Below are 14,396 nucleotides of genomic sequence, written 5' to 3' on the forward strand. Positions count from 1 at the left end.
GCCTCCCGAGTAGCTGGGACTACAGGCGCCCGCCACCACGCCTGGCTAATTTTTGTATTTTTAGTAGTGACAATGTTTCACCATATTGGCTAGGATGGTCTCAAACTCGTGACCTCATGTGATCTGCTCACCTCGGCCTCCCAAAGTGCTGGAATTACAGGCGTGAGCCACCGTATCCGGTTATTTTATTTTATTAGTTTTATTTGTTGAGACAGAGCCTCACTCTGTCGCCCAGGCTGGAGTGCAGTGGAGCGATCTCAACTCACTGCAACCTCTGCCTCCGGAGTTGAAGCAATTCTCCTGCCTCAGCCTCCCAAGTAGCTGGGATTACAGAGGTATGCCACCACACCTGGCTAAATTTTGTTTGTCTGTTTTTGTTTTTCAGTGGACACGGGGTTTCACCATGTTGGCCAGGCTGGTCTCGAACTCTTGACCTCACATGATCTGCCTGCCTCAGCCTCCAAAAGTACTGAGATTACAGCTGTGAGCCACCACACCCAGCCAGTAGCTTGGTTTTATGTTTTGTTTGTTTGTTTTGGTTTTTGTTTTGTATTTATTTATTTATTTATGTATTTATTTTTAATTTTTGGAGACGGAGTCTCGCTCTGTTGCCCGGGCTGCTGTGCAGTGGCACGATCTCAGCTCACGGCAACCTCTGCTTCCTGGGTTTCAGTGATTCTCCTGCCCCAGCCTCCCGAGTAGCTGGGAGTACAGGCACCCGCCACCACACCCGGCTAAGTTTTGTATTTTTAGTAGAGATGGGGTTTCACCATATTGTCCAGGTTGGTCTTGAACTCCTGGCCTCCAGTGATCTGCCCACCTGAGCTTCTCAAAGTGCTGGGATGACAGGCGCGAGCCACCGCGCCTGGCCAAGAGACAGGTCCATTTCAAAATATGTCAAATAAATATATTTTGGGGTGAAATGTGTTTTGCGGTGGCATATACTCATCTTCTACAGACGTATTTGGGGAGGCATCTGCTGGCTTCCTAGAAAGCTTACAAGTAGCAGGTGGGTGTAGTGGCTCACGCCTATAATCCCAGCACTTTGGGAGGCTGAGGCAGGAGGATCACTTGAGATCAGGAGTTTGAGACCAGCCTGGCCAACTGGTCAGGAAACCCCATCTCTACTAAAAATACAAAAATTAGCTGAGTGTGGTGGCAGGTGCCTGTAATCCCAGCTACTCGGGAGGCTGAGGCAGGAGAATCGCTTGAAACTGGGAGGCGAAGGTTGCAGTGAGCCGAGATCTTGCCATTAGCACTCCAGCCTGGGCGACAGAGCAAGACTTTTCCAAAATAAGAATAATAATAATAGTAACAATAATAATAATCAGTAGTAGTAGTAGTGGTAGTGCAAGCGAAGTTCGCAAATATCCCAAACATTTAGTGACTCAGCAGAGGGGACCAGTCTCATGGAACAAGAGTTCTACACCTGTTAACACCACCTGGGGAATATGTATGTGAATCTCAAGGTCAGGCCCCACCCCAACAGAACGTGCATCTCTAAGGTGCCACAGGCCAGTCTGCCCAGCGCCGAGAAACAGTTGCAAGACCTCAGAGCAGGCTCCGAGAAGCGGGGCGCCGCAGTCCACTGGAGGAGGCAGCCACATGCCTATGCATGTGGGCTAGACATGAGCTGGGGGCAGGAGAAGAAGAAACAGGTGCGGTCTCGAAGCTTTTACTTCCCCTTAGCAAGTGAGGTTTCTCTTGCAGAGGAACGGTCTGAGAGACACAATCGTTTTGGTTTTTGTTTTTGTTTTTTTTTTTAATTTTTGAGTTGCAATCTCGGCTCAGTGCAAACTCCCGCCTCCCGGGGTTCCAGCGATTCTTCTGCCTCAGCCTCCTGGGTAGCTGGGATGACAGGCGCCCGCCACCACGTCCGGCTAGTTTTTGTATTTTTAGTAAAGACGGGGTTTCACCATGTTAGCCAGGCCGGTCTCGAACTCCTGACCTCGTGATCCGCCCGCCTCGGCCTCCCAGAGTGCTGGGATGACAGGCGTGAGCCATTGCACCTGGCCGAGAGATGCAATCTTTGAAAGAGAAGGTTTGGAGCAGGAACCACAGAATGGCCAGGTGGTTTCCACCAGGCGCAGACGCTTGATCTAAAGATGCTACAAAGGCCCGGCACAGTGGCTCACGCCTGTCATCTCAGCACTTTGAAAAGCTGAGGCTGGTGGATCACCTGAAGTCAGGAGTTCGAGCCCAGCCTGCCCAACTTGGCAAAAACCCATCTCTACTAAAAATACAAAATTAGCTGGGCATGATGGCGCGCACCTGTAATCCCAGCTACTCGGGAGGCTGAAGCAGGAGAATCACTTGAACCCGGGAGGCGGAGGTTGCAGTGAGCCGAGATTGCGCCGCTGCACTCCAGCCTGGAGACAAGAGTGAAAGAAAAAAAAAGAAAGAAAGAAATACATTAGTTTGGTCCATAAAGGGGGAACATCTCAAAATGGGGGCTTCCAGGTTATAAATGAATTTAAATATTTTCTGGTGACAATTGGTTGAGTTTGTAGCTCCTCCTCCTCCTCCTCTTCTTCCTTCTACTTCTCCCCCTCCTCCTCTTCTTCCTCCTCCTCCTTCTTCTTTCTTCTTCTTCTCCTTCCCCTTCTTTCTTCTTCTTCCTCCTCCTTCTCCTCCTCTTTTTTCTTCTTCGTCCTTATGGGCTTGGATAAAAGTATAATGACATGGATCCAACATTTGTAGAATCATACAGAGTAGCTTCTTTTCTCCTCCTTCTCTTCCTCCTCCTCCTGCTCCTTCTCCTTCTCCTCCTGCTCCTTCTTCTCCTCCTCCTCCTCCTGCTCCTTCTCCTCCTGCTCCTTCTCCTCCTGCTCCTTCTCCTCCTGCTCCTTCTCCTTCTCCTCCTCCTCCTTCTCCTCCTCCTCCTTCTCCTCCTCCTCCTGCTCCTCCTCCTCCTGCTCCTTCTCCTCCTGCTCCTTCTCCTCCTCCTCCTCCTGTTCCTTCTCCTGCTTCTTCTCCTCCTCCACCTTCTCCTCCTGCTCCTTCTCCTCCTCCTCCTCCTTCTCCTCCTCCTCCTTCTCCTCCTGCTCCTTCTCCTCCTCCTCCTCCTGCTCCTTCTCCTGCTTCTTCTCCTCCTCCTGCTTCTTCTCCTCCTCCACCTTCTCCTCCTCCTCCTTCTCCTCCTGCTCCTTCTCCTCCTGCTCCTTCTCCTCCTCCTCCTCCTGCTCCTTCTCCTGCTTCTTCTCCTCCTCCTGCTTCTTCTCCTCCTCCTCCTTCTCCTCCTCCTCCTTCTCCTCCTGCTCCTTCTCCTCCTCCTCCTCCTCCTCCTGCTCCTCCTCCTCCTGCTCCTTCTCCTCCTCCTCCTGCTCCTTCTCCTCCTGCTCTTTCTCCTCCTCCTTCTCCTTCTCCTCCTCCTTCTCCTCCTCCTTCTCCTCCTCCTCCTCCTCCTTCTTCTTCCTCTTCTTCTTCTTCTTCTTCCTCTTTCTGCATAAAGAAGTATCAAGAGTAGTTTCACTGCCCTAAAAATCCTCTGAGGTCCATGTATTCATCCCTCCCTCTGCCCAACGCCTACCAACTCCTCATCTTTTTACTATTTCCATGATTTTGTCTTTTCCACAGTGTCCAAGTGTCAGCACGACTCAGTCTGCAGCCATCGCAACGTGGCTTCTCTCACTTAGTCATAAGTATTTAAAATTCATTCATGTCGTTTTATGTACTCACTCTTTTTTTCTTCCTCTTTTTTTTCTTTTTTTTTCACTTGCCTGTTATAGCTGTTGCAAAAGTCAAGATTTTTTAAAAAGTATAAAAGAGCAGGGCCGGGCGCGGTGGCTCACGCCTGTCATCCCAGCACTTTGGGAGGCCGAGGCAGGTGGATCATGAGGTCAGGAGATCGAGACCATCCTGGCTAACATGATGAAACCCCATCTCTAATAAAAATACAAAAAAAAAAAAATTAGCCAGGCGAGGTGGCGGGCACCTGTAGTCCCAGCTACTCGGGAGGCTGAGGCAGGAGAATGGCATGAACCTGGGAGGCGGAGGTTGCAGTGAGCCGAGATCGCGCCACTGCACTCCAGCCTGGGCAACAGAGCCAGACTCCGTCTCAAAAAAAAAAAAAAAATTACAAAAGAGCAAAACAAGAAAAAAAAAAGTTATCAAAATGAAAATCTGAGCCATCCTTTCTTGTTTTGTTCCCCCAAATCCACTAATTATTAACAGAAAGTAAAAGCTATGAGAAATGAATAAAAGTCACTGCAACTTCCTTGAAGAGTGTCAGAACCTGCCTTTAGTGTCAGCCGTGGGTTCCCTCGTGAAGGTCAGCTGAGCCATGACCCATGAAACATGGAAGCTTGACACTAGATTGACCCTCTTGAGATGCCAAAGATGTCCACGTCCTAATCCCCATGTGGGAGACAGAATAATGGTCCCAAAGATGTCCATGTCCTAATTTTCATGTGGTTGACAGAATAATGGTCCCAAAAATGTCCATGTCCTAATCCCATGTGGGAGACAGAATAATGGCCCCAAAGATGTCCACGTCCTAATCCCATATGGGAGACAGAATAATGGCCCCAAAGATGTCCATGTCCTAATCCCATATGGGAGACAGAATAATGGCCCCAAAGATGTCCACGTCCTAACCCCACGTGGGAGACAGAAAAATGGCCCCAAAGATGTCCACATCCTAATCCCATGTGGGAAACAGAATAATGGCCCCAAAGATGTCCACGTCCTAATCCCATGTGGGAGACAGAATAATGGCCCCAAAGATGTCCACGTCCTAATCCCATGTGGGAGACGGAATATTGGCCCCAAAGATGTCCACATCCTAATCCCATGTGGGAGACAGAATAATGGCCCCAAAGATGTCCATGTCCTAATCCCATGTGGGAGACAGAATAATGGCCCCAAAGATGTCCACATCCTAATCCCATGTGGTAGACAGAGCAATGACCCCAAAGATGTCGACATCCTAATCCCATGTGGGAGACAGAACAATGGTCCCAAAGATGTCCACGTCCTAATCCCACGTGGGAGACGGAATAATGGCCATGCAGACCTTCCACAGCTGGCCACGACCCCCCATTTGACCAGGTCAGCAGCTGGTTTGTTTCCCCAGATCACCTCCCTGGGGTCCCCTGCCAGGAATGTCCTGGGAGAGCCACGCTTCTCACTGTGTGACGCTTTCTGTCCTGCAGCTCTTCCCTTCTCTCTGGCCAGCAGCATGTTTCTCCTGGTCACAAGCCTTGTACTGTGTGAGCTGCTGCAGCCAGCATTCCTCCTGATCCCAGAGAAACCGGGTAAGTACGGAAACCTGTGGCTGAACCTTCCCTGCAACCCTCGTTTAGACGTCTTGCATCTGGAGACCTACGTGGATACCTGGGTGCATTTGCATTTCATCTCTAATGTTTATGAGGGACCCAGTAAGCACCAGCCGACCCACCAGAAGCTGAGAATTCCTCTTGTCCTCACCTCCTTTTCTGCTGTTAATGTCCATCCACCCATTCTACAGATGAGAAAACAGAGGCTCAGAGACCTCCACGGTGTAACCCAAAGACCATCTAGGTAGTGACGGGGCCAAGATGAGGACCCAGGTCTCCTTGGGGCCAAAGTGTTTCTTCCTTCCTTCCTTCGTTCTTTGCTTCCTTCCTTTTTCCTTCCTCCCTTCTTCCCTCCCTTGCTTCCTTCTCTTCCTCCTACCCTCCCTCCTTCCATCCTTCCTTCTCTCCTTCCTTCCATCCTTCTCTCCCTCCTGATTCATTTCTTTTCTCTTTCTTTTTCTTTCTTTTTTCTTTCTCTTTCCTTCCTTCCCTCCTTCCCTCTCTCTGTTTCTTCCTTCCATTGTTTCTTTCTTTCCTTCCTTCCTTCCTTCCCTCCCTTCTTTCTCTCTTTCTTTCTTTCCCTTTCTTTCTTTTTTCTTTCTTTCTTTCTCCTTCTTTCTTTCTCTCCTTTCTTTCTCTCTTTCTTTCTCTCTTTCCTTCTTTCTTTCTTTCTTTCTTTCCTTCTTTCTCTCTCTTTCTTTCTTTCCTTCTTTCTTTCTTTCCTTCTTTCTTTCTCCCTCTCTCTCTTTCTTTCTTTATTTCTTTCTTTCTTTCTGTCTGTCTTTCTTTCTTTTTCTTTTTCTTTCTCTTCAGAGTCTCGCTCTTGTTGCCCAGGCTGGAGTGCAGTGGCTCAGTCTTGGCTCCCTGCGAATTCATCCTCCTGGGTTCAAGCGATTCTTCTGCCTCAGCCTCCCGAGTAGCTGGGACTACAGGCGCCCGCCACCATGCCCAGCTAATTTTTGTATTTTTAGGAGAGATGGGGTTTTGTCATGTTGACCAGGCTGGTCTCAAATTCCTGGCCTTATGTGATCCACCTGCCTCGGCCTCCCAAAGTGCTGGGATTGCAGGCGTGAGCCACCGCGCCCAGCTTCTTGTTTTTTGACTTTTTAATAATAGCCATTGTGACTGGTGTGGAATGATATCTCGTTGTGGTTTTGATTTGCATTTCAGGGAGGGACCCTCTGGACTGAGGGTGTCAGGTCTGCTTCAGGAAAATATTTGCAGATATTTTGTGACCTGGTTCAGGGAAGACAGACAAAGACAGCTTTTCTGTGTCTGCAATTTTCTCACATTCCGTCAGTTTTATTTTAAACTGCCAAGGTTCCGTAATTTGGGAACCGAGTTCTGAGCCTCATCACTCTGGATAGCGCCTTTGCCTGTTCTCATTCAGGTGGTTTTCTTTCTCCCTTTTTTTTTTTTTTTCTTTTCTTTTTTTTTTTTTTTTTGAGACAGGGTCTCGCTCTGTCACCCCGTCTGGAGTGCAGTGGCGCGATCTCGGGTCGCTGCAGCCTCAACTTTCTGGGATCAAGAGAACCTGCCCCTTCGGCCTCCCGAGTAGCTGGGACTGCAGACATGCACCACCATGCCAAGCTAATTTAATATTTTATTTTTATTTTTATTTTGTAGAGATGGAGTCTTGCTATGTTGCAAAGACTGGTTTTTTATTTTATTATTATTATTTTTTTTTTTTGAGATGGAGTCTTGCTCTGTCTCCCAGGCTGGAGTGCAATAGCGTGACCTCGGCTCACTGCAATCTCCACCTCCCGGGTTCACGCCATTCTCCCGCCTCAGCCTCCGGAGCAGGTGGGATTCCAGGCGTCCACCACCACACCCGGCTAATTTTTTTGTATTTTTAGTAGAGACGGGGTTTCACCATGTTGGCCAGGCTGGTCTTGAACTCGTGACCTCAGGTGATCCGCCCGCCTCGGCCTCCCAAAGGGCTGGGATTGCGGGTGTGCAGCACCACGCCTGCCTAATTTAAACTTTTAAAAAACTGTGTTTTTTTCAGAGATGCAGTCTTGCTGTGTTGCCCAGGCTGATCTCAATCTACTGGGCTTAAGCCAGTTTTTTGCCTCAGCCTCCCAAAATGCTGGGATTGGAGGCGTGAGCCACCTCCTCCAGTGTTCAGGTGGTTTTTGAGTATTTCTGCTGTAGACATCTCCTTTTTTCAGAAACAGCAAAGGGGGCTGAGGAAAGGAGGGAAGGTGGACAAGGGAGGAACAGATTCCTGAGGATGTGGGATGTCCTGGGGCCATGTGGGTGACAGAGGAAACTCAGCAGGTTCCAGCCGTGAACTTCACCTCCTAGAGCCAGGCGGGAAGAGAAAAAACAGGAAATGCCGGGCGCGGTAGCTCCCGCCTGTAATCCCGGAATCTTGGGAGGCCGAGGCGGGTGGATCACCTGAGGTCGGGAGTTCGAGACCAGCCTGACCAACACGGTGAAACCCCGTCTCTACTAAAAATACAAAAATTAGCCGGGCATGGTGGTGGGTGCCTGTAGTCCCAGCTGCTCGGGAGGCTGAGGCAGGAGAATGGCGTGAACCCGGGAGGTGGAGCTTGCAGTGAGCTGAGATCCGGCCACTGCACCCCAGCCTGGGTGATAGAGCGAGACTACATCTCAAAAAAAAAAAAAAAGAAAAGAGAGAGAGAGAGACCGAGGAGAGAGAGAGAGAGGGAAGAGAAAGAAAGAAAAGAAAGAGAGAAAGAAAAGAAAGAAAGGAGGGAGGGAGGGAGGGATTGAAGGAAGGAAGGAAGGAAGGAAGGAAGGAAGGGAGGGAGGGAGGGTGGGAGGGAGGAAGGGAAAAGAAAAAGGAAACAGGAAAAGAGGAAATTCTGAATTCAGGGCCCACTCCTTGTAGCCTCTAGCCTCAATGTGAGGTTCGACGCCAGGACGATGAATTTAACCTGGGACTGCCAAGAAAACACAACGTTCAGCAGGTGTTTCCTAACTGACAAGAAGGACAGAGTCGTGGAACCCAGGGTGAGACCAATTTCCCATGCTCAACCCCTGTCCTTTACACACAGCCCTTTCTGACTTAAAAGCAACAGGACCGGCCAGGTGCGGTGGCTCACGCCTGTCATCCCAGCACTTTGGGAGGACGAGGCGGGTGGATCACCTGAGATCGGGAGCTGGAGACCAGCCTGACCAACACGGTGAAACCCCGTCTCTACTACAAATACAAAATTAGCCGGGCGTGGTTGTGCGCACCTGTCATCCCAGCTACTCCGGAGGCTGAGGCAGGAGAATTGCTTGAACCTGGGAGGCGGAGGTTGTGGTGAGCCGAGATGGTGCCACAGCCCTGCAGCCTGGGCAACAAGAGCGAAACTCATTATGTTTCCATCTCGAAACATAATGATCATAATAAATTAAATTAAATTAAAGCGAGAGGGCCACGGACACAGACAGCACAAGTGCGGTATTTGGAGAAACATGGGAGCCATAATCTCAAGTAGGCTGGGAAAGTTCTGTTAGTTCACGTCCACAGTGTGTATCACAGGCTGATTCTCTGGGGTGAGCGTGTTCCACCGTATTTTAGCCCGAGAAATCCTGGTAAGTGCAGTTGGAGGTGAGTCTGCGTCTGTGGTCGAAGAAGGTTGGAGAAAAGTAAACTGTCTGAGATTTCGTCAGTGTTTCACCGTCGTGGCCTCCCAAGGGATTAAGGTCAGGGCTTTTGAAACACAAGAGACAGAGACAGAAGAGCGGGGAGAGGGGAGGGAAGGAGGGAGAAACACACAGAGAATAAAGAGGAAGGAGAGGAACAGAGAAATATAGACGATCGATAGGTAGGTGATAGATAATTTTTTGACTACTAGATAGGTGATAATACATGATCGGTAGATTGATAATTCTATACATATTAGACGGATGGATGGATGATCTTCCTATGTTACCCCAGATGACATAGATATATATAGATACATATATAGATATATATAGATACATATATAGATATATAGATATATATAGAAATATATAGATATATAGATATATATAGAGATATATAGATATATAGATATATAGATATATATAGATATATAGATATATAGATATATAGATATATATAGATATATAGATATATATAGATATAGATATATAGATATATATAGATATATAGATATATAGATATATATAGATATATAGATATATAGAGATATATATAGATATATAGATGTATAGATATATAGAGATATATATAGATGTATAGATATATATAGATATATAGATATGTATAGATATATATAGATATATAGATATATATAGATATATAGATATATATAGATATATAGATATATATAGATATATAGATATATATAGATATATAGATATATAGATATATATAGATATATATAGATATATAGATATATATAGATATATAGATATATATAGATATATAGAGATATAGAGATATATAGAGATATAGAGATATATAGAGATATATAGAGATATAAAGATATAGAGATATATAGAGATATATATAGAGAGATATATAGAGATATAAAGATATAGAGATATAGAGATATATAGAGATATATGTATATAGAGATATAGAGATATATATAGATATAGAGATATATAGATATATATTTTTTTGGAGATGGAATTTCGCTCTTGTTGCCCAGGCTGCAGTGCGGTGGCACGATCTCGGCTCCCTGCAACCTCCGCCTCCTGGGTTCAAGGGATTCTCCTGCTTCAGCCTCCCGAATAACTGTGATTACAGGCGCCCACCACCATGCGCGGCTACTTTTTGTATTTTTAGTAGAGATGGGGTTTCACCATGTTGGTCAGGCTGGTCTCGAACTCCTGACCTCGTGATCCGCGCCCGCCTCGGCCTCCCAAAGTGCTGGCATGACAGGTGTGAGGCACCGCGCCCGGCCTTTTTTTGGGGGGGATGGAGTCTTGCTGTATCACCCAGGCTGGAGTGCAGTGGCACAATCTCAGCTCACTGCAACCTGTGCCCCCCGGGTTCAAGAGATTCTCCTGCCTCAGCCTTCCGAGTAGCTGGGATTAAAGGCACCTGCCACCACACCTGGCTAATTATTTTTATTTTTAGTAGAGACCGGGTTTCACCATGTTGGCCATGGTGGTCTCGAACTCCTGACCTCAAGTAATCCACCCGCCTCGGCCTCCCAAATTGTGGGATTACAGGCGTGAGCCACCGCACCCAGCCTCTAGTTTGATATTTTCAGCATTGCTAGAGTATAACATTGAGTTTTCACCCGCAAGACCTCAGAGTCCTCGGAGGAAGCTTAGGGAGACGATTTCACAAAGGGAGGTAGGCGGGTGTTGCCAAATGCAGGTAAAAACCAATACCATGGCCGGGTGCGGCAGCTCACGCCTGTCATCCCAGCACTTTGGGAGGCCGAGGCAGGTGGATCATGAGGTCAGGAGTTCGAGACCAACCTGGTCAACATGGTGAAACCCCGTCTCTACTAAAAATCTAAAAACTAGCCGGGCGTGGTGGCAGGTGCCTATAGTCCCAGCTACTCAGGGAGGCTGAGGCAGAGAATGGCATGAACCCTGGAGGCAGACCTTGCAGTGAGCTGAGATTGTGCCACTGCCCTCCAGCCTGGGCGACAGAGCGAGACTCCGTCTCAAAACAAAGAACTAAAGGGAGAGAACGTTGTTTGGTCATCGGCTCTGTCTGCTTGCAACTCTTCAGGTCACTAACAAAGAATGTTCATGCACGTTTCGTGAAATTTGTCTGCACGGAGGGGTCACGTTTGAGGTTCACGTGAACACCAGCCAGAGAACGTTTCAAGAAAAACTGCTGTATCCAAACTCAGGTAAGGACAACAGTTCAGGGATCGGTTCTCAGCACTAACCCCCCTGACCACCAGCCTGCCAGCATCTACTGACATCCCGCTGAACTTTATCCTGAACATTATTCTGCTTCTGCCTCTTCCCAGGAAGGGAGGGCACCGCGGCCCAGAATTTCTCCTGCTTCATCTACAATGTGGATTTCATGAACTGCACCTGGGCGAGGGGTCCCACGGCCCCCCGTGACGTCCAGTATTTTCTGTACATACAAAACTCAAAGTAAGTGTTCGCCTCATGTGCAGAATTATGAGGAATGCAGGGATGGGAGGAAAATCATGTTGTTTTCTTTCTTTCTTCTTTCTTTCTTTCTTTCTTTCCTTCCTTCCTTCCTTCCCTCTTTCTTTCTTTCTTTCCTTTCTTTCTTTCTTTCTTTCCTTCCTTCCTTCCTTTATTTCTTTCTTTCCTTTCCCTTCCTTTCCTTTTCCTTCCTTCCTTCCCTCCCTCCCTCTTTCTTTCTTTCTTTCTCTCTCTCTCTTTCTTTCTTCCTTCCTTCCTTCTTTTCCTTCCTTCCTTCCTTTCTTTCTTTCCTTCCTTCCTTCCTTCCCTCTTTCTTTCTTCCCTCTCTTTCTTTCTTTCCTTCCTTCCTTCTTTCCTTCATTTCTTTCCTTCCTTTCCCTTCCTTTCCCTTCCTTTCCTTTTCCTTCCTTCCTTCCCTCCCTCCCTCCCTCTTTCTTTCTTTCTTTCTTTCTTCCTTCCTTCCTTTCCTTCCTTCCTTCCTTCCTTTCTTTCTTCCCTTTCCCTTCCTTTCCCTTCCTTTCCTTTTCCTTCCTTCCTTCCTCCCCTCTTTCTTTCTTTCCTTCCTTCCTTCTTTCCTTCCTTTCTTTCTTTCCTTTCCCTTCCTTTCCCTTCCTTTCCTTTTCATTCCTTCCTTCCTTTCTTTCTTTCCTTCCTTCCTTTCTTTCTTTCCTTTCCCTTCCTTTCCTTTTCCTTCCTTCCTTCCTTCTTTCCTTCCCTCCCTCTTTCTTTCTTTCTTCTTTCTTTCTTCTTTCTTTCTTTCTTTCTTCCTTCCTTCCTTCCTTCCTTCCTTCCTTCCTTCCTTTCTTCCTTGCTTCCTTCCTTCTTTCTTTCTTTCTTTCTCTCTCTTTTTCTGAGACATGATCTTGCTCTGTTGCCCAGGCTGGAGTGCAACGGTACCAACTCGGCTCACTGCAACCTCGGCCTCCTGGGTTCAAGCAGTTTTCCTGCCTCAGCTTCCCAAGTAGCTGGGATGACAGGCGCCCGCCGCCACATCCGGCTAATTTTTGTATTTTTGGTAGAGACGGGGTTTTGCCATGCTGCCCAGGCTGGTCTCGAACTCCTGACCTGCAGTGATCTGCCTGCCTTGGCCTCCCAAAGTGTTGGAATTACAGGCGCGAACCACCACACCAGGCCCCATATATTTATTTAGAGACAGAGTCTCGCTCTGTCACCCAGGCTGGAGTGCAGTGGTGCCATCTCCGCTCCCTGCAACCTGCACCTCCCTCCCGGGTTCAAGCGATTCTCCTGCCTCAGCCTCCCTGGCAGCTGGGATTACAGGTGCCGCCACCACGCCCAGCTAATTTTTGTATTTTTAGTAGAGACAGAGTTTCACTGTGCTGGCCAGGCTGGTCTTGAACTCCTGACCTCAGGTGATCCGCCTACCTCAACCTCCCAAAGTGCTGGGATGACAGGTGCAAGCCAGTGCACTGAGCCTGTTTTTTATTTTGTTTTGTTTTGTGCTGTTTTCTTGTGTTTTCTTTTGTGTTTCTTTTTGTTTTGTTTTGTGGTTTTGTGGTTTTTTGTTTTGTTTTTTGTGTGTGTTTTTGTGTTTTTCTTTTGTGTTTTCGTGTTTTTTTGTTTCATGTTTTTGTGTGTTTGTTTTGTTTTGTGCTTGTTTCTGTTTGTTTTGTGTTTGTGTTTTGTGTGTTTTTTTGTTTTATGTTTTTGTGTTTTCTTTTGTGTTGTTTTTCTGTTTTGGGTTTTTGTGTTTTGTGTTTGTTTTTGTTTTGTTTTGTGTTTTGTTTCGTTTCGTGTTTTTGTGTTTTTGTTTTGTGTTTTTGGTTTTTTTTGTGCTTGTTTCTGTTTTGTTTTGTGTTGGTGTTTTTGTGTTTTTTTGTTTCATGTTTTGCTGTTTCTGTTTTGTGTTTTTGTTTTGTTTTGTGTTTTTGTTTTGTTTTGTGTTTGTTTTCATTTGTTTTGTGTTTTTGTGTTTTTTTGTTTCGTGTTTTGCTGTTTTTGTTTTGTGTTTTTGTTTTGTTTTGTGTTTGTTTTCGTTTGTTTTGTGTTTCTGTGTTTTTTTGTTTCGTGTTTTGCTGTTTTTGTTTTGTGGTGTTGTTTTGTTTTGTGTTTGTTTTCGTTTGTTTTGTGTTTTTGTGTTTTTTTGTTTCGTGTTTTGCTGTTTTTGTTTTGTGGTGTTGTTTTGTGTTTGTTTTTGTTTTGTTTTGCGTCTTTGTGTTTTGTTTTGTTTTCCTGATTGCTCTCTGAACACTTTTTAATCTTGCAGGAGAAGGAGGGAGATCCAGTGTCCTTATTACATAGAAGACTCAGGAACCCACGTGGGATGCCACCTGGGTAACCTGTCAGGATTAACATCTCGCAATTACTTCCTGGTTAACGGAACCAGCCAAGAAATTGGCATCCAATTCTTCGATTCACTTTTGGACACAAAGAAAATAGGTGAGAACAACACATATGATTTTCCTATTGTTTATAGGTGAAATGGAATTTGCCTGAAAATCTGTGTAACTGAGGCCGGGTGTGATGGCTCACACCTGTAATCCCAGCACTTTGGGAGGCCGAGGCGGGCGGATCACCTGAGATCGGGTGTTCCAGACCGGCCTGAGCAACATGGGGAAACCCCATCTCTACTAAAAATTCAAAAATTAGCTGGGCGTGGTGGCGGGTGCCTGTAATCCCAGCTACTCGGGAGGCTGAGAAGAGTCACTTGAACGTAGGAGGTGGAGGTTGCAGTGAGGCGAGATTGTGCCCCTGCACTCCAGCTTGAGCGACAGAGCAACGTCTCAAAAATATATACATATATGCGTAACTTTGGTGCTGTAACAAATTACAACTGAGCTGATTTAACTTCCCTTTTTTTGAGATACACTCTGTCACCCAGGCTGGCGCGCAGTGGTGAAATCTCAGCTCACTGCAACCTCTGCCCCCCAGGTTCAAGCGGTTCTCCTGCCTCAGCCTCCTGAGTAGCTGGGATTACAGGCGCCGCCACCACACCCGGTTAATTTTTGTGTTTTTAGTAGAGACAGGGTTTCACCATCTTGGCCAGACCTGTCTGGAACTCCTAATCTCAGATGATCCACCGCCTCAGCCTCCCAAAGTACTGGGATT

General features: G+C 46.8%; 1 protein-coding gene across 5 annotated transcripts in view; it reads left to right on the forward strand.

The window, feature by feature from the left end:
- The window catches only part of LOC106995137 (granulocyte-macrophage colony-stimulating factor receptor subunit alpha), an 81,758-nt gene that overhangs the window by 50,445 nt on the left and 16,917 nt on the right, over positions 1 to 14,396 (forward strand). For 3 of the 5 annotated variants that reach the window (XM_077988158.1, XM_077988161.1, XM_077988162.1), the window contains 5 exons: positions 5,154 to 5,255; positions 8,134 to 8,255; positions 10,936 to 11,059; positions 11,183 to 11,312; positions 13,555 to 13,727. In XM_077988158.1, the coding sequence (XP_077844284.1) occupies positions 5,154 to 5,255; positions 8,134 to 8,255; positions 10,936 to 11,059; positions 11,183 to 11,312; positions 13,555 to 13,727 (651 nt within the window). Of the gene's footprint in view, positions 1 to 3,576; positions 3,642 to 5,153; positions 5,256 to 8,133; positions 8,256 to 10,935; positions 11,060 to 11,182; positions 11,313 to 13,554; positions 13,728 to 14,396 lie in introns of all 5 variants that reach the window. The other 2 variants (XM_077988160.1, XM_077988159.1) reach the window with 1 other exon arrangement.

The sequence above is a fragment of the Macaca mulatta genome, chromosome X (assembly GCF_049350105.2).
Source record: "Macaca mulatta isolate MMU2019108-1 chromosome X, T2T-MMU8v2.0, whole genome shotgun sequence".
NCBI classification, from domain to species: Eukaryota; Metazoa; Chordata; class Mammalia; order Primates; family Cercopithecidae; genus Macaca; species Macaca mulatta.